Below are 20,702 nucleotides of genomic sequence, written 5' to 3'. Positions count from 1 at the left end.
TTCTGTAGTCTTAGGCAAATTGGACGCAAAAAGAACATGGCAGTTAGCAACTGAATGTGGATGTCCAGTCCAAATCTGGACTGCATCCTTACCTCTTGTATTTTTCCTTAGGTCTAAAAGTTTCTGAGAGTTTTGAAGTGAAAAAGGAAATGTCATTATTTTTTGAGCACCTAAGTGCCCCCTTTCATTGAGGCAGAGGGATGCTGTATGCCTCCGTGCAGCTTGGATCCTCACCTCCAGCACCCCTGTGCATTTGTCCTTTTAAAAATCTGGTGTCTGCCTCCCACCTTTCTTCCCTAGCCAAAGGAGAAGAGTGTCGTTCATTGTCAGACAGTGATTTAGCCCCAGTGACATCCTAGGTGTCCTTAAGGTATACACAGGTGCATGTTACTACTCTCAATACCTTTTGGATTTAAAATCTAGCTCTTCAAGGCACAGTGGTATTGCAGCTCTATCTATTACTGTAGCATGGCATATAGCTCGCAGGGGTCTCTCTGGTCTCATCTCCCAAGCCAGGGCTCCCTTGACACACATTCCTAGGAACGTGCTTCCACCTGCAGCTTTCTCTGCAGCCCTGGGACCTCAGGATGGTCCCTGAAGTGAGAGGGAGTGTGGATCAAGGTTGCATGTTGTGTAGGCATGATGTGTCTTCCCCGGGCAAGTCTCAGCCATCTGTTGAGCCTGGGAAAGCGGGAGTGCAGTGCTGGACCCGTTATGGTGCAGGTGCCCTAACTGCTTTGTCTCTCCCCAGGCAAGTATTGGCATTCACTCCAGCGTTACGCCTCCACAGTGGGGTACTCCCTGGTTGAGGCACAGAAGTGCGAGAACGAGGAGGCAGAGACGGTAACAGCCATGGCATCTCTGTCAGTGGGCGTGAAGCCAGCTGAGAAGAGGTGAGTTGCTTTCCTTCACATTTATCATCACATCTCTGAGTCCCAAGTATGATCACATCTCCTGCCTGGGAAGAAGGAGCTGTGGTGGGCAGCCTTCTGGGTTCATCCTCTCTTTCTAACCGTTGCATACACATTCCTCATATCGCCTGCCCTCCATGGGTTCTCTAATGACCTCCTGAGCTGCAGGAGAACAGCAGTGCCCTGAACCCCGTGTGTGACCTTAGTATGGTGCACACTGTGCCTGACCCCTCTGCTCCAACCAGAGCTGAACATGGTTTTGGACTGCGAGAGGAAATTGGTTTTGCTGCAAAAAATGTTCACGTTACACAAGTGAAAAAAGATTGTCTAAAAAAACCTTTGCGGTGGCAAGTTTTAATTCCAGGTGAGCCAGGTGAGCACAACAGCCTGGGTGGGAAGGTGATGGGAATGTAAGGTGTGAGACTTAGCGCCACAAATTGTCCAGCTCTGTCATGCTCAACCATCTTTCCTCTCTTCCCCCATTTCCCATTCTCCCTGGCTGTGAAATCGCTCAGACCCGATGATGAACCCATGGAAGAGGAACCTCCCCTGTAGCATTCACCTTCAAGCTGGAGTTCTCCTGTCTGTTCGTCTTCGTCTTGAAGCTCTGCTAAGAAGCTTTCTCTTGTTACTCCTGCGTCCTCTCATGGTTTTTTCCAGAATACGGAAGGACAACCAGGTGTAAAACAAAGCAACGGAAAAAAAAATCTCTCCATAACTATTGCGTCTACAGTATATATTTGCTGAAAAATGACGGTGAAGAGCAGTAAAGGACTGACACACTGGGAACTCTTCCCCTGGTCCTCGCTGGGAACAGAAAGGGGAATGATGCCCGTGAAGTCTTTGGCAGAGTTGCCAAAAAAAAGTCAGATTCAACAACACGTATGAAAATAAAACAAACAAACCTTAACGTAAAACTGGTGCTTACATTTTGATTACCCACAATTCAGCAATCTCCGCTTGAACCACTCGACCCATCTTGTAGTTTCATTTCTTGGATTTTTTTAAATGGCTCTTGCCTGCCTGTGAGTCAGCGACATTCTTGTCGAAACCAGAACAATGGGAGATGGTGTATTTTTAATGGGGAGGGACAGGGAAAGAGGGACTCGTCTGATGTCTAAAGGAAAGGGTAAGAGAAAGGGGGAAACAGTAGCCCAGATGGAGTCGGCTTTATTGTCTCCAAAGCCATCTGAAGATGAGTTTGTGCCTTTTTTTTTAATTGATGGATTTGGTGCAGCTGGATTTTCTGAAATTTGAGGAACAATGCCTTAAGAAAAAAAACACACACACACAAAAAAAAAAAAAACACAAAGAACACAGCAGTTCATGAATATTTTTCCTCTGATTGGGAAAGCCAAAAACTGCCATCAGGAAGGAAGACATTTTGGCTTGTGCTGGCATGATGGTGGGAAGCAGGCATCAGCTGAACAGAGCGTCTCCAAAAACTGTCTACAAGTTTGGATTTGTTTTGTTTTCTTTCATTGCTGTTTCAAAAAAAAAAAAAAAAAAAAAAAAGGAAAAAGGAAAAAATTAAGGTAGTTGCCAAGAAAGTGGCAAATACTGTTGGGTCTTTGAAATTCAACCATTTTTAAAAACAAATTTTCAAATGTTTTCTCTCTTCTACATTATCTAGTAATTGAACTTATCAATTTGGTTGTTGAAGCATGTATTAGACACAAATGCAGGTTTAAGACTGGAATGCTTTTTATTAAAAGCAGCTAGCATGAGATATTGCTTAAATTGTTAGGTATAAATATATATATGTGTATAATGTATATTCCAAATGTATTCCAAGCTTAGAAACCGGATTCCTATGAATTATTGATAAAACTATTTATGATGCATTTATAGAAAAATATATGTAATAAATGCATACTATAACAGTAGCCATTGGAAGCTCCCAGGGGACAGATTTGTGAATTGGAACATAAAAGGTACTTTTGGAAAAGGATCCAGGTTGAAACTCGAGGACTTTCAGATGACAGGTTGGAAGGTTTTTCAGAAAGCCAACACGTTAGCCACTGGGCAACTACCCTAAACATTTGTATTTTAATTTAAGGTTTTTAGTTGTGATCCTTTTCTAACAAAAAGAAAAAAAAAAAAGAGTTTTTTATAGCAAAGACTATGAATTTGCTGTTAATTTTTATATTGATATTTCACAAAACCCTAAAGAAGCCTTGTTTGTGTGACTCTGACATTTCTTTTCTATTTGGCAGGTTTCATTTCTGAACGGCAATCGCGTCTAAACCTTTTTTCCTCCCACTTTTCTGGCTTGTACATTATTTTCCTTTTTTTTTTTTTTTTCCTTAAGTCTTTTGTACAGTGAGCAGCTTTCTGCAGGTGTAAGGAACCGTGGCAGATGTCAGAGTTTATTTTTCGGAAAGGGTGCATTTTATTGAGGAGGAGGGAACGTGATGGGCTCTTTTGTATAATGATACCGCCAACTGTATATTTCCTCAGTTCTGCTATAGTAGCTATGTAAAGAAAATAAGGAGTTTTCTTACCTCCGACATAGTAGTATTCCAATGGGCGATGTCTTTGTCCTCCGCGCGGATCGTAGTGAGGATTGCAGGCGGCTGCAGCAGCTGCCACCATTGGGAAGGCTTGTCAGAGACACTCGTTGGGTAGCTGGCATTTTTCTCTCCGCCGGACACGCAGACACGCATGCACACCTCCCCACGTGCTCTTTCTCTCTCCTTCTCTCTTTCTCTCCTCTTCTTCTTCCTGTTGCTGGTAGGGTTGGAGAACTTTTCCCGAAGGTATTTTTTCTCCCGGAGGAGGTCGTTGCCTCGCGCCAGCCGGACCTTCAGCCTTGGCTGTCGCCTCCTGCAGACGGCGGGTGGGAGAAGCAGCAAAGCCCTGCCACGAGGACTTTGAGCAGCTTAGAGGAGACTGGATCAACACGCGTGCCTTCTTACAGCAGTGTAGGATAGCACACACCCCTCGTCCGAACAACCAAGGGTAGCTTTTTTTTATTATTATTTTATTCTGTTATGATGACGACTGATGGGGTTGCTTCCAGTAACTTATTTTTTTCCAGTTCTCGAAGCGGCCATTTTCATTCCATTCAGGGCTCACTCGCAGGAGGAATTTGAAGCGTAATCATACGTGTGAGCAAATGCAAGAGGCTTTTGTTATATTCCTCAGTTTATAATGCAGTTTAAAAACAGACACTACTGTATTTGAGTTTTGCAAACCCAAGTACCTGTTAAAATTACGAATGGCTTCGGTCGCGTAGGACCATCCTCAGCATATTCTAAAAATAATCTTCCCGTGTGAAAACACGACGTACCTGGAGATGTTGTGGTTTGGTTCTTTCAACCGACCACTTTGCTGCTGTGATCTAAAATTAATCTGGCTGCCGAATCTGGTGACTGACTTTAGATTTTCCTTTCGCCGTGTACACGCTGTGGGCAGTAACCACGTTTACACGATCATTTCTGTTGTCAGCTCTTCCCTGGCAGGTTTTTGTATTTCTCCTCTCAGTCATGGCAAAGCTTTTTATTTCATTTTTGTGTTCCTGAGAGCTGCCGGCTGGCTGTGCTGAGCCAGTTTCTTTTTAAAAATCAGAGGAACTTGTCAGGATGCCGCCTTCATTTCTTTCCATCATTTCCCTCAGCTCTTTGCCAGGGATGGAAAGATTTTTCCCGAGATGCCGGAGCTCATCTTCTCCAAACTCCTGGCAACATGGATTCATTTTGCAGCGGCGTCCACTCCCCAGGCGAGGTCGGGATGCTTTTTTGGGCCAGTGTAGGCATGGAGTGTGTGGGGGGGAAGCCCTCATTTGAGGCTTGCCGAGGCTTTTTTCACCTTCTGAGCCGTTAGCTTCTTCATTTCAGATGACTTTGCCATAGGGTGGCTACACTGGCAGGGCGGGAGCCCGGGATGCTCCTGCGTCCCAGCGCGGTGCTGCCAGGGCATCCTTCGTACCTGCTTGGAAAGAAAGCAGCATCTTTAAATCCTCTTTACAGAGAAGCGAGGCCCAGTTTGCAGTACACAAATAATCATTGGGGTTTTTTGTTGTTTTGTTGGTTTTGTTTTGGTTTTCTTTTTTTTTTACTTTCAATACAAAACATTCCTTTTTTTATTAGTCACGGTCATGTATTCATTCCATTCTTCCTTTTGTAAACTTTTTGGGCCCACATCTTTTATGGGCATTGATATATATAAATATATATATAAATATATATGAATATATTTTTTTAAGTTTCCTACACCTTGAGGTTGCATGGTCTGTAAGGTTGGCATGTCTTTATATTGTATACAGATTTTGCACGCCAAACTTGGCAGCTTTGACAACGAAAAAAATGTGGTTTGGGGTTTTTTTGGGTTTTGTTTGTTTTTTTTGGGTTTTTTGTTTGTTTGTTTGTTTTTGGGGTTTTTTTCCTCTCGTGGCATTTGCAGAGACTAAAGGTTGGGACATTGTTGTCACACACGCACGCACCCACGCACGCACCCACACAGCTACACACGAAGGAGAGTGGGAACATTTTTTGTGTCTTACTGAACTTAATAAGAAATTGTGCTTTTTATTGTTTAAAAAAAGTAAATAAAAGGACTACTTAAACATTTCTCATTTTAAGAAGAAAAAAAAGGCGTTTATCTAGCACTTGTGACTTACCAATAATAGAGTTTATTGTATTTATGTGGAAACGGTGTTTTTAGGGAAACTACGCAGAACACACATAGTAAACTGCCTGTGTCGTCATTATTTTTTTGTTTCCTTTTAATTTGGGTTGGTATTTTATTTCGATTTCTTGGCTGGGTGGGGAGGTTGGATGCAACCCTTTGTCAACACACATACTCATTAATTCTAAGGAGATGAGTGACGAGGACTTTAAAGAGTTAACTCTTCAGCACAGCTGCGTTAACTTTTTTAAAATTACTTTTACATGATGTATTATTGCTAAGTTTCACTTTAAACAGTCGTGTACTGTGCAACACTGTGGTTTAAAACGAGACTTTACATCAAAAGGAAAACATGTTTCTTCATTGTCATGAAGTTGAGCTTGTTCTCAGCTCATCTTCACTTTGTCTTTGATATTGATGAAAAAGTATCCTATTGAAAGAAAATAAATTAACACTTTTCTGTGCTCCATAGTGGAGGCGCTATTTTCCAATTTATGAGGATGACAAACTTATATATATATAATATATATATAAAAGTGGGGGGGTGGGGTTGAAACATTATTCACCCAAGAGCTTATTACAGATATGTAGTATCAAAAAGTTGTAACTATATTATATTCTACTTTATACCTATACATGCTCAGTATGACGTCACCATTGGTAGCAGCTACCAGTTTACGCTGTAATTTAGACACAATTTCACTCTTACTGTATGGACCCTACTTTAAGTGATGGTAGCATTCTTTGTGCTAAATTTTCTGATGGTCCTTTCTTTTACTTGGTGGAGTTGGAATATTTTTCTCCTTCTTGTTTTTCTTTGGGGTTTTTGTTTTGGTTTTTTTTCTTCCTCCTCCTTTTTTTTTTTTTTTTTTTTTTTGTACTGGCCAATGGTGTCTTTCTCTGACAGTACCGACTTCAATTTCAACTTTATTAGGAGTCCAGTATTTTGTACCACATTATGACAACTTGTTATTCTTGTGGTGTAAATAAAAAGAAAAAGTTAATTATAGTACCACCTTGGTTTCTGTTGCTGATCCTTCTTTTCATCTGGTGCCTTTGGTGTGATGTCATATTTCATCTGCTTTAAACAAAACAGTTTCTTGGTGTCGTGGAAAGGGGTCTCGGTGCCAAGGCAGCTTTTTGGACAGAAGATAACCCTGCGTAGGTTGGGATGTCCATTGTAGGAGAATTGTTAGGGCTTCTGCCCACTTTCCCTGCTGCTCCAAGATGTGTGTTGATAAGTGCCTGCAGGTAGGGATTGTAGAATAAAAACGATAATCTCCCACTGAAATTGGATTTCTGGCGAGAAGACCATGAGAGCAGCTGAATTTCCCCCAAAAGCCATCACTAAGTGAAAACCAGGAATACCGACAGAGGGAAAAACTGACATTGTGTGTCTGGCTCTGTTCTGCCTCATGGTGTTTTCAGTGCTTTGCTTTGCTGTAGCCTGAGTGCTTTGAAGGCAGCTGGGTCTAGACCTACCTGCACTCAGTCCGGTTCAGCAGGGAGCGAGATGCAAGTCCCTGAGATCCTTGTTGCCATCCCATATGATGCCTGTATCTGCAGGGCTGTGATGTGTCCCCTCTCCAGCAGAGATCCTTCACCTCCAGGGTAAGTCCCATTTCCATGCCTGATGATCCAATTCTGCTCTGCCCAGTTGTGTGGGCTGCATGGGAGGCTTTCCCACAAAGCCGTGAGTCGCGCCTGTGCCCCACTGGAGCAGATCCTCCACACTTGCCCGCATTGTCTGTGGCTCAGGAGTAAGTTCTCAGTGTTGCCCTCAAGTTCAGATGGGTTAAGCAGATATGCCCTTTTTCTTCCATGGTCTCATTCAGACATGGTTTCCCTCTGTTTAGCCACTGTGTCATCCCTGGAGCCCACTGAACCATCTAAAATCAATAAGTGTCAACTGGAAGTGTCCTGTGATTACAAGGCAACCAGCAACGCTTCAGTTCTGCTGTCCTTTCACTGTCGTCTTCCTGGATGGAGAGGACAAGTCCTTGGGGCTCCCATTTAAGCTAAGGCTCGCGTACCTCTGCCGAGTCGACTTACCCATCGTGTGGGAACTGCTGCAGAGAAACCCTGGCATTAAGGGGAGCAAGCCTGATGCCATCTGCCCTGGAGAGCAGCCTTCAGCTTAGTGTCCCAGCCTGTGAGTAGTTTATGAAGCGGGGAAGAGGAGTCAAAAATAGTCTAGGGACCTGCTTATGGCTTCAGCATCTGTTATGCCATTGGCAAACCTAAGCAGTTAGCCAAGGAGAAAATCCCTTTCCTTCTACCAGACTGGATGCTTGCTTCTTGTTCATGTCAAATGAGCCTTCCATGCTCAGGGATTGTCTTCATGGACATTGCGTTAGCCCATCTGCTCGGCAGGGCAGCGTGAGAGCTGGGGAGTCTGCTGGGCTGTGTGGACTGAAGGGAGAAAATAGCAGGTTGATGTTTATGGTCTCTGCAGGGCACCTTGTGGAAGGTGTAGGGGAGAGCACACAGGAAAAACTTGTGATGTTGGGAGCATTGCTGCCACCGCGCGTGCTAGCTGCCATCCTTTGCATGCATGGGGAGCACCACCAAGGTGCTCTGAGAGGCTCAGACCCCAGGGCAGGATGGCCAGAGTGAAGATGCAAACCCACAGCGGGTCCATGGCACACAGGGACGAGGCTGGGTGGATGCATGTGTCTGAAAGAGGCGAAGTGGCTCATGGCCAAAGCTCACCCGAACTATTGTGCTTAAAGAAGGCAAGTGGACCTGAACCGTGATACCATGCAAGGGCGACGCGTGAGCCCTCATCCTGCCTGTGGCAGCAACAGTGGCACCACCGCGTGGGGCAGCAAGCATCGCCTGTTGCTCCAGCTGTAGCCTGGGAAGGTCTGGGCAGGCAGAGCTTGAGCCGGGGGAGTTCATCTGCGGGTGTGAAATCCTACCACTGGGCGATCCAGCCCAACTTTTACAGCCTCGAGGAAGAGAGCATGTTTTGGGGGGAGTGGGGGGTGCTTCAAGTATGATTCCAGTTTCTGTGCAGTGCATTTATCAGAGGCTGCTAATCCTTTAAGAAGCCCCAGGTCTCGCTCTGCGAAGCCAGATGTGCACTTTGGGCTCTGATAAATATTCATTGCTGAGTGGTGGCTTTGAGACCGTACAAATTAGGATGATGGAGCGAGGCTGTTTAAAAGTGCTGGACTGGATGCTTTTGGAGGGCAGCCTGTGACAGGGCTTCCTTTCGCATCCCTAGGACCTGCAGTGTCTGATTATCCGTGTCTGCAACAATGCTTTTTCCTTCTCCAAATCCACCAGTTAAAACATGGTTCATCCCCAGGCAGGCAGCTTGCTGGGGAGCAGGACCTGGTCCGTGAGTGTTGACGTGTCGGGCCTGCAAATGCATCTGCGATCTAGACTAGATCTCACTAGATCAGGTGAGATGCAGATCTCACCTGAAATGCTCTGAGCTCGCTGACCACCACAAACGTGGACGTAAACCTGACGCAACGCAGCAGGGAGGGTTAAACTCAATGGCATGACACCCACACTGGGGTCTCAGCATGAAACAATATATTTCAATAACTGCTGCTTTAGCCATGGAAATTTTCATAGCCAGAAATCTATTAATCCTAAAGATGATAACATTGTGTGGCAATGAACGTGCCCCAGCCCCTTTGAGGTGGTTCCCTCCTAGCTCCTCCAGTGGGTGCCCATGGCTGGGTGTGAGGGGAGGATGCCCACCCAGGCACCAGGGTGAGTGCTGCTCTGCACCATTCCCAAGTCTCTTCCAAGGTTAGATGAGTTTTAATTTATTTTTTTAATATTTTAAAGGAGAAAGAGGCTGTTTCTCAGTCTGGGCAACAAGTCAAATCTTTGTGCTTTAAATGTAGCAATGGGAGCGTTGCAGGGGAAGGAGTAGGGTCCGGTATTAAATACACCACCTGAGTGCGCAGGGGGCAAGAGTAAAGGCTGTGCCAGCAAAACATCCTGCTTTTATGACAGGATTTGGATCTGTACTAAGCGGAAACTTTCTCCTAAGGCTGGTGCATGGTTGACCTCTTACGGGCTGCTCTGAAGATCACTGAGGGAGTTGGGAACTCATTTGTTCTCCCTGCCTGGATCTCACACGCAAAAATGTCAGTGTGATATGCAAAGCTGCCCTGGAGAGCCGTTTGCATTTCCTCAGGGGAGGCAGGAGTGGTTTTGCTGCCTGGGGGAAAGCAGGTAGCTGTAAGCACAAGGCTGCTGCTGCCTTCCCTGGGCTCCCCCCAGCTCCAGGCAGAGGTTCTGTCAGGTGAGCTGCGGCGCTCCCCTGGGGCTGTGCAACAGGGCTGGCTCCAAAGGCCGTTTTCTCTCTTGTGGTCCTTTTCCAAGAATCCTGGTGCTCTTTTCCAGGTAAATTTCAGCTTAGGGCTTTCTGCTGCAAAATCAACTGTTGCTGAGCAAGGAAGAATTATTAGCGAAACTCAGTAGAGTGGGAATTGAACTGCGCTTGGCATTAAGTAGCAATAAAGCCGCTGGAGAAAAACAGCCTGTGTCCTAAAAGGCAGGTACTCAAGGGATGTTGGTGCCCTCCCAGCAAAGGGACTGGACCAGGTGCTCCGGGATGTTGCAAGGCGACTAGGAGCTGAGCTCGAATTCCCAGTGGGAAGAGGCAGTGAGGTGTTTCACACTGTTTCCCCCAGAGCAAAATGTTGTGATACTTTATGAAAAGGTTCAATAGCATGGTTGTGTCTGGGAATTGAAGAGCTTTCTGCCTGAGTATGGGAGGAAAGGCTAAAGCCTGGCCGAGGGCAGCAGAAATCTGCTCCTGTGGGTCCGACTAATGTGATTTCCTCAACATTAAGGAAAAGAAACAATCTCATGTTGTATGTTGGTATAACTAAAATAATGTATAAGCGGGAGGGCATGAATCGCCATTCTCAAGAGTCTCATCCCCAGATAGGTGGTGTTGTAGCAAGGGGATGCTCTTCAGGCCACCCAGGTAAATAGTGGGAGGAAAACAGTTATAGATTTTTTTAAAAAAAGCAAACCCAAGCAGGACCAGCCAGCAGCACAGGTGGCTGGTGCTTGAAGCTGATGCTCTTTTGTTCTGCCTGCAGACAGGAGTGACCCATGCAGGATCCGTCTACAGCAAATCCAACTCCAAAGAACCATCATGTGTGAAAGAAACTTAAAACAAGAAAATAATTGAGATATTGACTGGTATTGGTCAGTCTGTTCTCAGACTGGTCCGTTTACCTGAAATCCTAAAAGCTGAGTCAAAGGGCTGTAGATGAGCTGTAGGAACACGAGAGGAAGCATTGAGGGAATACTCAGAGCCCTGCAGTAAATCTACCAAGAGACAGAGATTTTTAAATGCCAGTAAGTGTTTGCTCCTAGGTGGAGCAAATGCAGGCGGTGTGCAGAAAGTTAGTTCAGAGACTCTGGAAAGCCTGGTGCAGGTCAGATGAGTATGCGGTGTGGACACAGAGCATTGGGATGGAGCTATTATGAGTATGAATGAGACGGCAATTGCCCTCAAAGTCTGCCGTGGGGTTTGGCCATAAAAATGAATGTGTTTGAAGATGCCTGATGCTAGGAGAACAGGTTCAAAGTGAAAAGAAATGCCTTGCAGACCATGCCTGCAAACAAGACTCGGTCAAGTTGTCCAGTGACAGGCAACAGATAGATAGTCAATAACACTGGGCATTTTCCAAGGGAACCCAAAAGACTGATGGTATCTGCTATGAACACTGGGATGTATTGGTGTCTGCAGGTCTTAATGAAGGTGTGAAAAACCTAATGTGAGTCCTAGATGTGCCTGGGGAGGGCAGGCTAAGCTCCCCAACCTGCAGGCAGTACAGCCGGTCCCCTATTCAGGGGCCTAGAGATGTTAAATCATGTTGTGCTGGGTTGACCTTGGTTGGCAGCTAAGCCCAGCTTGCTCCCCTGCAGTGGGACGGGAGAGAAGTGGAAGGGCAAAAGTGAGAAAACTTGTGGGTTAAGATAAAGAGAGTTTAATAAGTGAAAGGGCCAGGTGGGGTCAAGCTGCAAAGGCCTGGCTAAAAAGCATTGCAAAGCAGAAGGAGGAGGAAGGAAAAGCCAAGGGAAGGGATGGCGAGCCACCCCTGAATGGAAAGGCACTCCTGCAGGGGCTGCTTGGGCAACAGCAATGGGGAACAAAGCTCTGCAGGTGCATGAAAACCAGGACTCCTTAGCAGGGTGGTGCAATGCTGTTCACAGGATAATGGAAGATATATTTTAATAATTGTGAAAAAGATTTAAAAACCAACTGTTGGGTTGTGGGGAAGTCACAGTCTGCCTTTTTTGCAACATATCTTAGCAAAAACAGAGCCTGCAGAGGATTGAGAATGTATTCATATTTCATGGCTGTGCAAATAAAGTGTCTCACAGGCTGTGCTAATGAAAGACATCAGCAGGGAAGAAGCAAATCTAGAACTAATTACACACTCTAAGAAAAAGGGATATTCTCTGTGTTTACTGAGAGGCTTATCAGGTTGGACCATGGGATTTCTGTGTGATTATAAGGATGTGGAAATCTGGGAAGCCACCTGGGAGGTGATTACACAGGGCTTGGGTTTGTTTCTTGAACACTGTGTCCATCCTCTTATGCTAACCAAACTTGAGAGCACCCAGAAAACCTGGGGGAAGTGCAGAAGCGACTGGTACTTGGCCAGGAGACTCTCAAACCCTTCACAGCTGCAGACCTGGGACTGGCTTCTCCTCTGGGACCAGCTTGAGGGCTGAACAGGAGGAACAGGAGCAGCGCTCCAGGAGGGGGCCTGCCACGCGACAGGCGTGTATCATCCCTGGGGGTCACCTAACTCCAGGCAGCAGCATGCTGTTGTCTTGTGCTTTGCTCTCTGAGCTCAGAAAGGGACTATGAACTTTTCTGGGAGAGCCATAGGGTTTTGTGCAGGGCAGCGCTAATGGCAGGGGTCTGCCCTCCATCGTGGCTACCTGTGTGGGGAGCCAGTTCCTGGGCATCCTGCTCATCCCCAGCCCAATGCGACAGGCAGCAGCTGCAGCCACCCACTGCTCCAGCTGCTGGAGGAGTGGGCAGCACAGCACATGCTTCCAGCCTGGAAGAGATTTTATCTCTGGAAGGAAAACAGATGGGGCTGGAGGTGAAGCAGGGCCAGGAGGCTGAGCACAGGGAGAAGCAGAGCTGCCCACAGAGCTGGCAGCGAGGCCCCTGTTTCAGCTGACGGCAGCGGCTCAGAGCTGCCCTCCTGGCTAAGGCACTGCTTGTGTTTCGCATCATTCAGCTTGGGGACAAGTGTCCATGCAAGAAACACCCCTGATATTCAGGCCTGGGGTGACTGTGATGATGAGTCAGGTGTCTTCTCGATGTCCATAAGGTAAAAGCAAACCTCCCTCCCCTCACCACATTTAAAGCACATTGAATGCTTCAGTAGCAATAACAAGATGTAACGGGCCAGGTCCTGAGAAAGGTCGTGGCACACATTGCTCCCCTACTGCAGGACCTCTCTACCTGGCCAAGCTGCTGCTCCTCGGAAGGGAGTGTATAGGGGTTTAAACAAAACCACCCCAGAAGCTCAGTCCTGCATTGTATGCACAGCAGCAGTGGGGAAAACACTTCTTCCCATACAGGTCTGATCGCACAGGCAGAGAGTCGGCATGCACCAGCCACAGACACATAGCCTTTATTTGCTTTATTATGGACCTTTTGAGTCAGTTTCATCTTTTTTTTTTCATTAATTCATTCCCCTGACCCAGGGGGGAACAAAAATGTTTTTTACTGTATTTGGGAGGATGTGGGTATGGACGGCATCGTGCATTTGTGTTTGTGGTCTATCGAGGTACAATTATGAAATGGTCAATGGTCTCTCATTACTGCAGGCCCTCTGAAACTTGTTTTCCATTAAATCAGGAAGGGAATGGGGAGCAATTCCTGTGCTTTAAAGGCGATTAAATACCCAGAGTCCTTGAGAAAGCTTTCAAACTTCTACTCTTCCATTACATGCTTTAGTTTGAAAGAGAAAAAGAAAAAAACCTCCTTCCCTACTGCGTAGAGCAATTTCTGAAATCCTCCCCAATCCCCATGAATAATACAGCGAGTGCAAGCTTAGCAACTGCCTTTTAGCTGGCTGGGTTCATTCAGTGGTGAGCGACAGGAATTTCTAGAGTGTGTTTATCCAGGAGGTGGGTCTCAGCACTGACGAGGGTCCCCACCTGGCCCCCAAACCAAGCCCAGCCTTGCTAGGGCTGCACTGGGTCTGGTCTCAGACTGTTTTCTGCTGCATTCTGGGAGAAGGCAAATTACAACCAAAGGGGATAAAATATGTCTTTGGGAAAGGTGGAGAGAACTTTTTCTGTGAAAGGGAGCAAAGTTGAAGCGGAGACAGTGAAAAATCTCTGCTGGGAGCCACAGGCGTGTCCCAAGCCCATCAATAACCCTGCCAAGTCTGAGGAGCACCGCGCAAACACTGGTGCAGCCAGGAGGAGAGGATCTGCAAAGTTCCCCCTGGCTCTTTTCAGCCTCCATTCCTTGGGGATGTCTGCAGGCTGGGGCAGCCAGGTCCCCAACCCCACCTCCAAGGGATGCAGCTTGGGAGGAGGAGGAGGTGCACATGAGGCTGCCGAATATCTGCAAACTCAAACCACAGAGTGGCTTCCCATAGCTCGGGCTGGAACCTGATCAGGGCTGCTTGGTTTCCTCTGGGCTGATTGATGATGGCTTCTAATACGTTGATATACTTTTCCCATTTTAGGGGATGGTTGATGCTTAGCATGTGGTTGGTGAAATGGCTCTGTGTTCGGCAGTATAACAAATTGTCTTGGCCAGGTTTATCTGTTGGGCTTCATTAGGGACCTCTGTTGCGCCAGATTCTGGGGGTGCTGAAAATGAGGCTTGAATTGAGTTATTCCTTGTGGGTTGCAGGCTAATTCTTCTTTCATCTAAAGCCTTTTCATATTTGACCTCTCTCCTCCTTATCTGCGACGGGTAATTTGATTTGCACTGTTATTTCAAAACAATTTCTTTTGGTTCCCTTTGTGAGTCAAGAAAGGCAGGATTTAAGGACTTAAGTACCACAGGCTGCTTCCAAACTCTGTTTTGAAGAGGCTTGGAGGGGGGTGGAACCAGAGCAGTAAAGTATCTGCAGATTTCATTAGGGCTTCTCCGAAGTGCATCTTGGATTCGCTCTGAGAGATCTGGCACGGAGGCACGATGGATCACACCACGGGCTGTCAGAGCCCTTATTCCTAAGGATCCCGGCTCAATGTGATGGTGCTGCTGGTCTGTTTAGCAATTTATTCCTGGTGCGGTGCCATACAGATCCTCTAGCTAAACTGTGTTGGCATTTGCTTCTGGAGGGAGGAAAATAACACACAAACATGCAACTTCACAGCTCCCAACCTCTCTTTAGTTAAAAACACAGCCCTTGATTTTTGTCCTGGAGTCTGACGTAGCTTGTTTCCAGAGTTCATTGGCAGGGCAGCCGGCAGGTAGCTTGCACAGCCCTCGCCAGCGGGGAGCCGGCACTGCCAGCCAGGCAGTCGAAGCAGCATTGGCATGATACTGAGCAGTCTCAGGAGAGGTTGAGCAAAGCCCATGCCAAAACTCTGAGGGCCATCCCATTGGCATGGAGATGCTGCAAAGATGTCCCTGAGAGCAAATGACCTCCTAATAACAGGCAGACCTCCTGCCTAAAATCTCAGATTTAGAGTAATTACCAAAAAAATTACAAACTGCGAGTCACTTGGGCTTGCAAGGGCTGGTGTTGAAGGCAGTAGGACATCTCTGGAGATGTCCAGGTGAGAGAGTTTTTGTCATTCCCCCTTCTCCCACGTCCCATCACAGGACAGGTTTCTACCATTCCCTTGCCCTATCTGAAAGAGGTTTTGCCTGTCTCATGCTCAGCTTTGGGACCTCAGGGAATTGGAGTTTCAGGGCAGAGCAGCTCAAACAAATGCCAGAGGAAATTAAAAATCACTGCAAAAATGCTGTGAGAAATGCATTGGCTGACAGTGCTCAAGGGCAGCTCTCAAAGCAAGAAAATATTTCTTGAGAAACTTAAAAATAAACTCCCAGTTTTGGGGGTTTTTATTTTCCTTAGGCAAAACATGTTAGCCCAAACGAACACTTCATAGTTTGGCTGGTTGCTGGAAAAGTCAAGTGGAATGGGAAAAGGCATGTTGATTACCACCAAAACCATCTGTTGGCTTAAGCAGCCTCGCACTTGCCCTGAGGGGTGGTTGGTGAGAGCTAGCGTATGGTTCACGTCCTTTTCAAATTTTGAGCTGAATTTTCTTCTTTTCCAGAAAAACTTGGACTCCACTTGGAACCTGTCTGGCAGGATTTGGCTTCCAGCCTGCCTGGAGCTGGGGCCCACAGAGACTGATGGCATGGAAAATAAGGAACACTGACTGTAAAACTCTGAAAGTGTGGGGAAAAGGCAGCTTAGAGCCAGCCTTTGGCGAGGGGGCATGTGACTTGTTTGGGTATGGTGACTGGAGAGGCATAGACTCCAGCAGCTCTTTCGGGGCCACAGCCTTGTATTTATCAAAAGCGTCTTTAAAAAAGTCTGACAACCCTTCCCATGAAGGAACTGGAGCACCTCGAGTACAGCAAGTCCTTTCCTTCCCCTCCTAAAGGGTGTGATCCAGGTTTCCGTGGTCAAGAATATGTTCACAAAAATACTGGACAGCACAGTCTATGGCACGGGATCAGCCAGAAACACAAGTCTCTGATTGCCTCTCCTGCCACAGAGAGGGCATATGCCTGTCCTGTTCCTCAGCTTCCCTGCCTTTCCCCCATATTGTGAGAGCTGTGACAGGCATCCTTCATCACCTCCCAAGGGTTTGCCAGTGGTACCAAAGCTCAGGACTGGAGACATGCTGCTTCTCCTTGGGATGATGAAAATTCTGAGTCCGGTGTGCCTTAGTCAGGCTTTCAAGGTTAAACTGATGATGGGATAAAGGTCCTCCTCCCAGTTTGGACTGGCAAGGGGAGTCAGGCTGTCCGGGCTATCTCAAGGAGCAGGATACAGACATGGCCTGGCCACATTGTCTCAGCTGAGGAACATGGATGCAGGTGGTGGCCATTCCTCCTGGGTGAGGAAGTCCCTCCAGACTGAATCCACCAGGTCTCCCAGCCGCTAGCAGGGAAAGCGAGTCATCTCCCTGGCACAGGAAGCAGCACAAAGATTAATTTCAAAATCACCTCTTGTGTAGTGCTGATAGGAAAGAGTTAGCAGGCAGGGCTGGAAAATACCAGCCGGTAAGGGTTCCTCTAACACCAGTCATGGGAAACCAGCACCTTATGAAGCCACTGCCATGTGGCAATGATGCCAGCCTTGCTTTTCCTTGTGAGCTAAAGGAGGAAGATTGCTGAAATTCAGGTCCAAATGTCTATTTGTGTCCAGAAAACCTGGTCTCCCATGGGAAAGTCCTGTGGGTAAATCCTGCATCCCTCCAGCAGGCAGGTATGGTTAATTCCAAGGAGGGGGAGGGGAAACCGTGAGTATTATGATTTTCCATGAGCCCCTGGGTCATATGAAACAGAGCTCCATGGGGCCGTCTGGAACACCCTGGAGCACCTGGAGTAGGGTGGGAGCTACCCTGGACTCCTGGCCTCAAGCGCCTGCCTGTGTGGGAGTGGTCTTCACCTCCTCCCAGATTTTTGACTGCTTTCCATGCAGAACCGCAATTCTTGGTTCTAAAATAGGTTGGCCTACAGAAAGGATCCAGAAGACCCTTAATCAGCAGGTTTGGCATGTGCCTTTACAGGCTGTGACCAGAATTAGCATCCTAAAACCTCCAGGCAGCAGGAGCGACGCCTGCACCACCAGCTTCCTGCCAGACTTCTAGTTAAACAAGAGACCCCTTTCATGAGTGGCAGAGCTAGGAGGCTTTATTCATTACAAAATTCACCTAGAAACATATTTTAGGTCTTCTTGTCCTAAAAGAAAGGGCTTGGTCATCTCTTACTGCAGCAGGACTGCTTGGCCATGGCCACACTCCATGCAGGAGGGAGGTGAACAACGAAGCTGAGACCATCCCTGGACACCTGGGCTTAGCAGCCTGGTGCCATCCGGAGAAAGCAGGCCCACTGTTCAGGTGAATTTTAATCCATGGGATGTGGTTATTTTCTGAACTCCTGGCCTGGATATTTGCTTCTCCAAGAAAAATTGTAGCTTCAAGGGAAATGTGTTTGCAAAGCAAGGAAGATTTGGGATGGATACAGCAAAGCTGGAGGGGGAATACATGGTTTGGAGATGGGATGAGGGAAAAGGTGTTTTCCACCAGTTTGTGTTTGCCTTTCTCCTATGAGATGGGTGAAATGAGACTGCAAAGCCATGTGTCTGGGCCGGAGATGAAGCAGCACCAGTGCCACAGCTCAGGTTGTGCAACACGCAGCTGCTCGGAGGCATTTTGTGACTTTGTGCCTAGGGGTTTTAGTGCTTGTTTTCTGCCTGGGGCAGCTGTGTCCTTCGAGCCCTCCTTCTCCCTGTGCTCCCATCCTATAGTCCCAATGGTCAGAGAAAAATTTGTTTCTCCCCTTCTCTTCCCAGAAGCACACATAGCTCCGAGTATGGGTGATGGTGGTGGGGAGCAAACCCAGACCTGGTGCAGAGCAAATGACTTTTTGTTTTTCTGCCGCAGTTTCATTTCTCCGAGGTCCCCGTCACTTCCAGCCCCCAGCATGGAAGCTGCTGGCTGTCCCTTCTGCAGCACTAACATGGACCCATCCCTGGGAGGATAGACAGGTACGTGATGATGGGTACCTTTCTACATCTCCCATCTATGTTTCTGAGCATGCTGCCTTGAGCTGGGATGGTGGATGTAGTCATGAGCTAAATCAGCATGGGTGAAGCTTGGAGACCAGTGATTTAGGATGCCAGTGCACATCCATTTCTGATCGTGTCCTTGTGAAGGCAGTCCGTGCCTGCTGTTGGGGATGAGGGACAGGACCATTGGAAGCCTAAACCACCCGTCTGTCCTTTTCAGCCTGGTAAGTCAGGACTGAGCTTGATTGAATTAGCATTCCCTGGCTGGAAACAGGGTGGGGGCAGGCTGCCACCAGGCTCGCTTGTACTGTGGTGTGGGCGGGGGGTTGCACATCTGCCACAGCCCCCCGGCACCCACAGAAAGCAGCACTGCAGAGCATCCCCACCCTGGAGGGGATGGGTGTGCGTTATCTTTAACCCAACCTGAGCAAACAGTAAAAAAACTGGTGAGCAGGGAAGATGAGGATGAATGAGCTCTTAGATGGGGAAAGGTGGAAATCACCTGGAAAGAAGAAAAATATGTATGTTTTTCTATATATATATTTTATGTACATAAATACATTACAAAAGTCTGACCCAGCCCTGAACTTTTCTGGCAGGGAAGCGAAATTCATGAGGAAATATAGCACAGCCTGCAATTCCTCATTATATCAGTGGAAGCAACATTACTGGGGCCAGTAAATCTGCCAGATGGCAATGGGGGGATTAGGTGAGAAGGTGGGACCCACAGGAGGGTGTTGCATCTCCCCTCCCCCAGTTCCTGCTCCACCTCCACCTTCCTCATTAAGGAATGTTAATCGTCCCAGCTTCCAAAGTGCTCCCGGAGGTTTGTTTATAATAAAACCTTTATGGTGCTTAGAGGTTTGGGTTTTTTTCCTTTTCTTCTCTATGTTGCAAGATGGTTGCACACAAGGCCTGGGAGGGATGGCAGTCCAAAGCAACTTTCCTCTAGGTATCTCCAGCCGCAGGAGACTTGAGGTTAGGAAACTCCCAGTGGTTCCACAGGTACCTGGTGTGATCATATGGACCAAAATTTGCACTGGCATCAGGCCGTGGTTCCCCCTTCATTAATAGGAATGCATGGTGTGGCATCACACAGCAGCATCACAGTGACTGGGATGAGATGACTGTGGGCTACCTCCTCCCACATTGCTTTGAGCATCCTGCAAACCCTTGGTGGGCTCCACTTTGCTCATCGGGTGGCTTTTGCCATGCTGAGTAAGCTGGGCTGGGCTCAGGCAGCAGCCAGCCCCTCCACCCTGCCCCACGCCCTAAGGCTGCCCATCCATCTGCTGGAGCCTTTTCAAGAAACGTTCAGAAATTTGATCTTTCCAAGATCACTGCCCCCATTTAGGTTAGTTTGCAAACAAGGAATGGGCTCAGAAGTTATCTGGAGGGCAGGGGAAAGGAAACAGCCAGACAGATACATGCCTTGTTAATCCCAAAAGCCTCATTTGCTTAAGTAACCAGACCAAGGCTGCCAGGTTAGGGTCGGTCCCAGCTGGGTGTTGGCTGCCCTGTGCTTTGCAATACTTCTGACACATTAAGGAAAAGCCTTTTCAACAATGCATCAACAAACAGAGCAAAATAAAAGACTAAAAAATATCAAGTGACTGGCAGAGAACCCAGCTGGCTACTTCATCACCGGGTTTGTTTATTTTCCATAGTTATCGAGGTCATCTTCACCACTCCATTGTTCCAGGAAAAACTGCAGCGTGGTCCTCCATCCCCAACCTCCCTCGTGCTTTCCCTTCAGCCTCCATTCCCTCCTCTCCCTCCCCAGCATCCCATATGAGCTGTGAAGGATGAACTGTTTCTCTGGAGGGGAGGAGGAAAAAAAGTGCTTCCCCTGGGGTCTGCTGTGATTTCTTGCGAGTGTTTACAGGATTCATCCTGGCAAAAAGCAAACAGGCGGGGGCTGTGCCAACGTATGATATCATGGGGCTGATGGACTCCAGGGCTGCTTGGACAGATCGGGAAGAGATAAAAGGGGGAAACTGTCTGATTAGACTGGAACCCCAGCCAATCTCCTTGAGAAGATATATGGAGTAATTTTTTTGGGGGGTGGGGAGTGGAGGGGAAAATAAATGCTGCAGTCCAGAAAGGCGATGCTTTGAGCTACCATAGCTAAGCTGGACCTCTTCAGAGCCTGCCGAATTGCACTACAGGGCATATTTTTCAATGACCCAAGGGAGATGCATGCACATGAGCAAACTATTGACCTGTTTTCTAGTGATAAAGCCAAGTAACACACTGCTCAGCTGCAGAGATCCCTGCTTCCTGACATGGCTGTTGATAAAAGCTTTCCTCTGTGGGCGACTTGTCAAGCAGGGGAGCACAGCAGGGCTTGTGAGCAACAGCCAAGCATGAAATCTTGCTTTCCTTGCAGCTGCCTTTCCCAGGGGACCGCCAGTGGGCCCTCAAAGCC

General features: G+C 47.4%; 1 protein-coding gene and 1 pseudogene across 7 annotated transcripts in view; both read left to right on the top strand.

Moving 5' to 3' along the window:
* Nucleotides 1–2,638, top strand: part of HDAC4 (histone deacetylase 4) — a 262,455-nt gene extending 259,817 nt beyond the window's left edge. For all 7 annotated transcript variants that reach the window (XM_075094174.1, XM_075094175.1, XM_075094177.1 and 4 more), the window contains 2 exons: nucleotides 752–893; nucleotides 1,427–2,638. In XM_075094174.1, the coding sequence (XP_074950275.1) occupies nucleotides 752–893; nucleotides 1,427–1,466 (182 nt within the window). In that variant the 3' untranslated portion in view covers nucleotides 1,467–2,638. The remainder of the gene's footprint in view (nucleotides 1–751; nucleotides 894–1,426) is intronic.
* Nucleotides 2,639–5,207: 2,569 nt separating this feature from the next.
* On the top strand, nucleotides 5,208–6,707 carry LOC142057031 (uncharacterized; annotated as a pseudogene).
* Nucleotides 6,708–20,702: the final 13,995 nt, after the last annotated feature.

The sequence above is a fragment of the Phalacrocorax aristotelis genome, chromosome 5 (genome assembly GCF_949628215.1).
Source record: "Phalacrocorax aristotelis chromosome 5, bGulAri2.1, whole genome shotgun sequence".
Taxonomy (NCBI): domain Eukaryota; kingdom Metazoa; phylum Chordata; class Aves; order Suliformes; family Phalacrocoracidae; genus Phalacrocorax; species Phalacrocorax aristotelis.
Note: the sequence above shows the minus strand (reverse complement) of the source record. Positions and strands in the feature narration are given on the sequence as shown.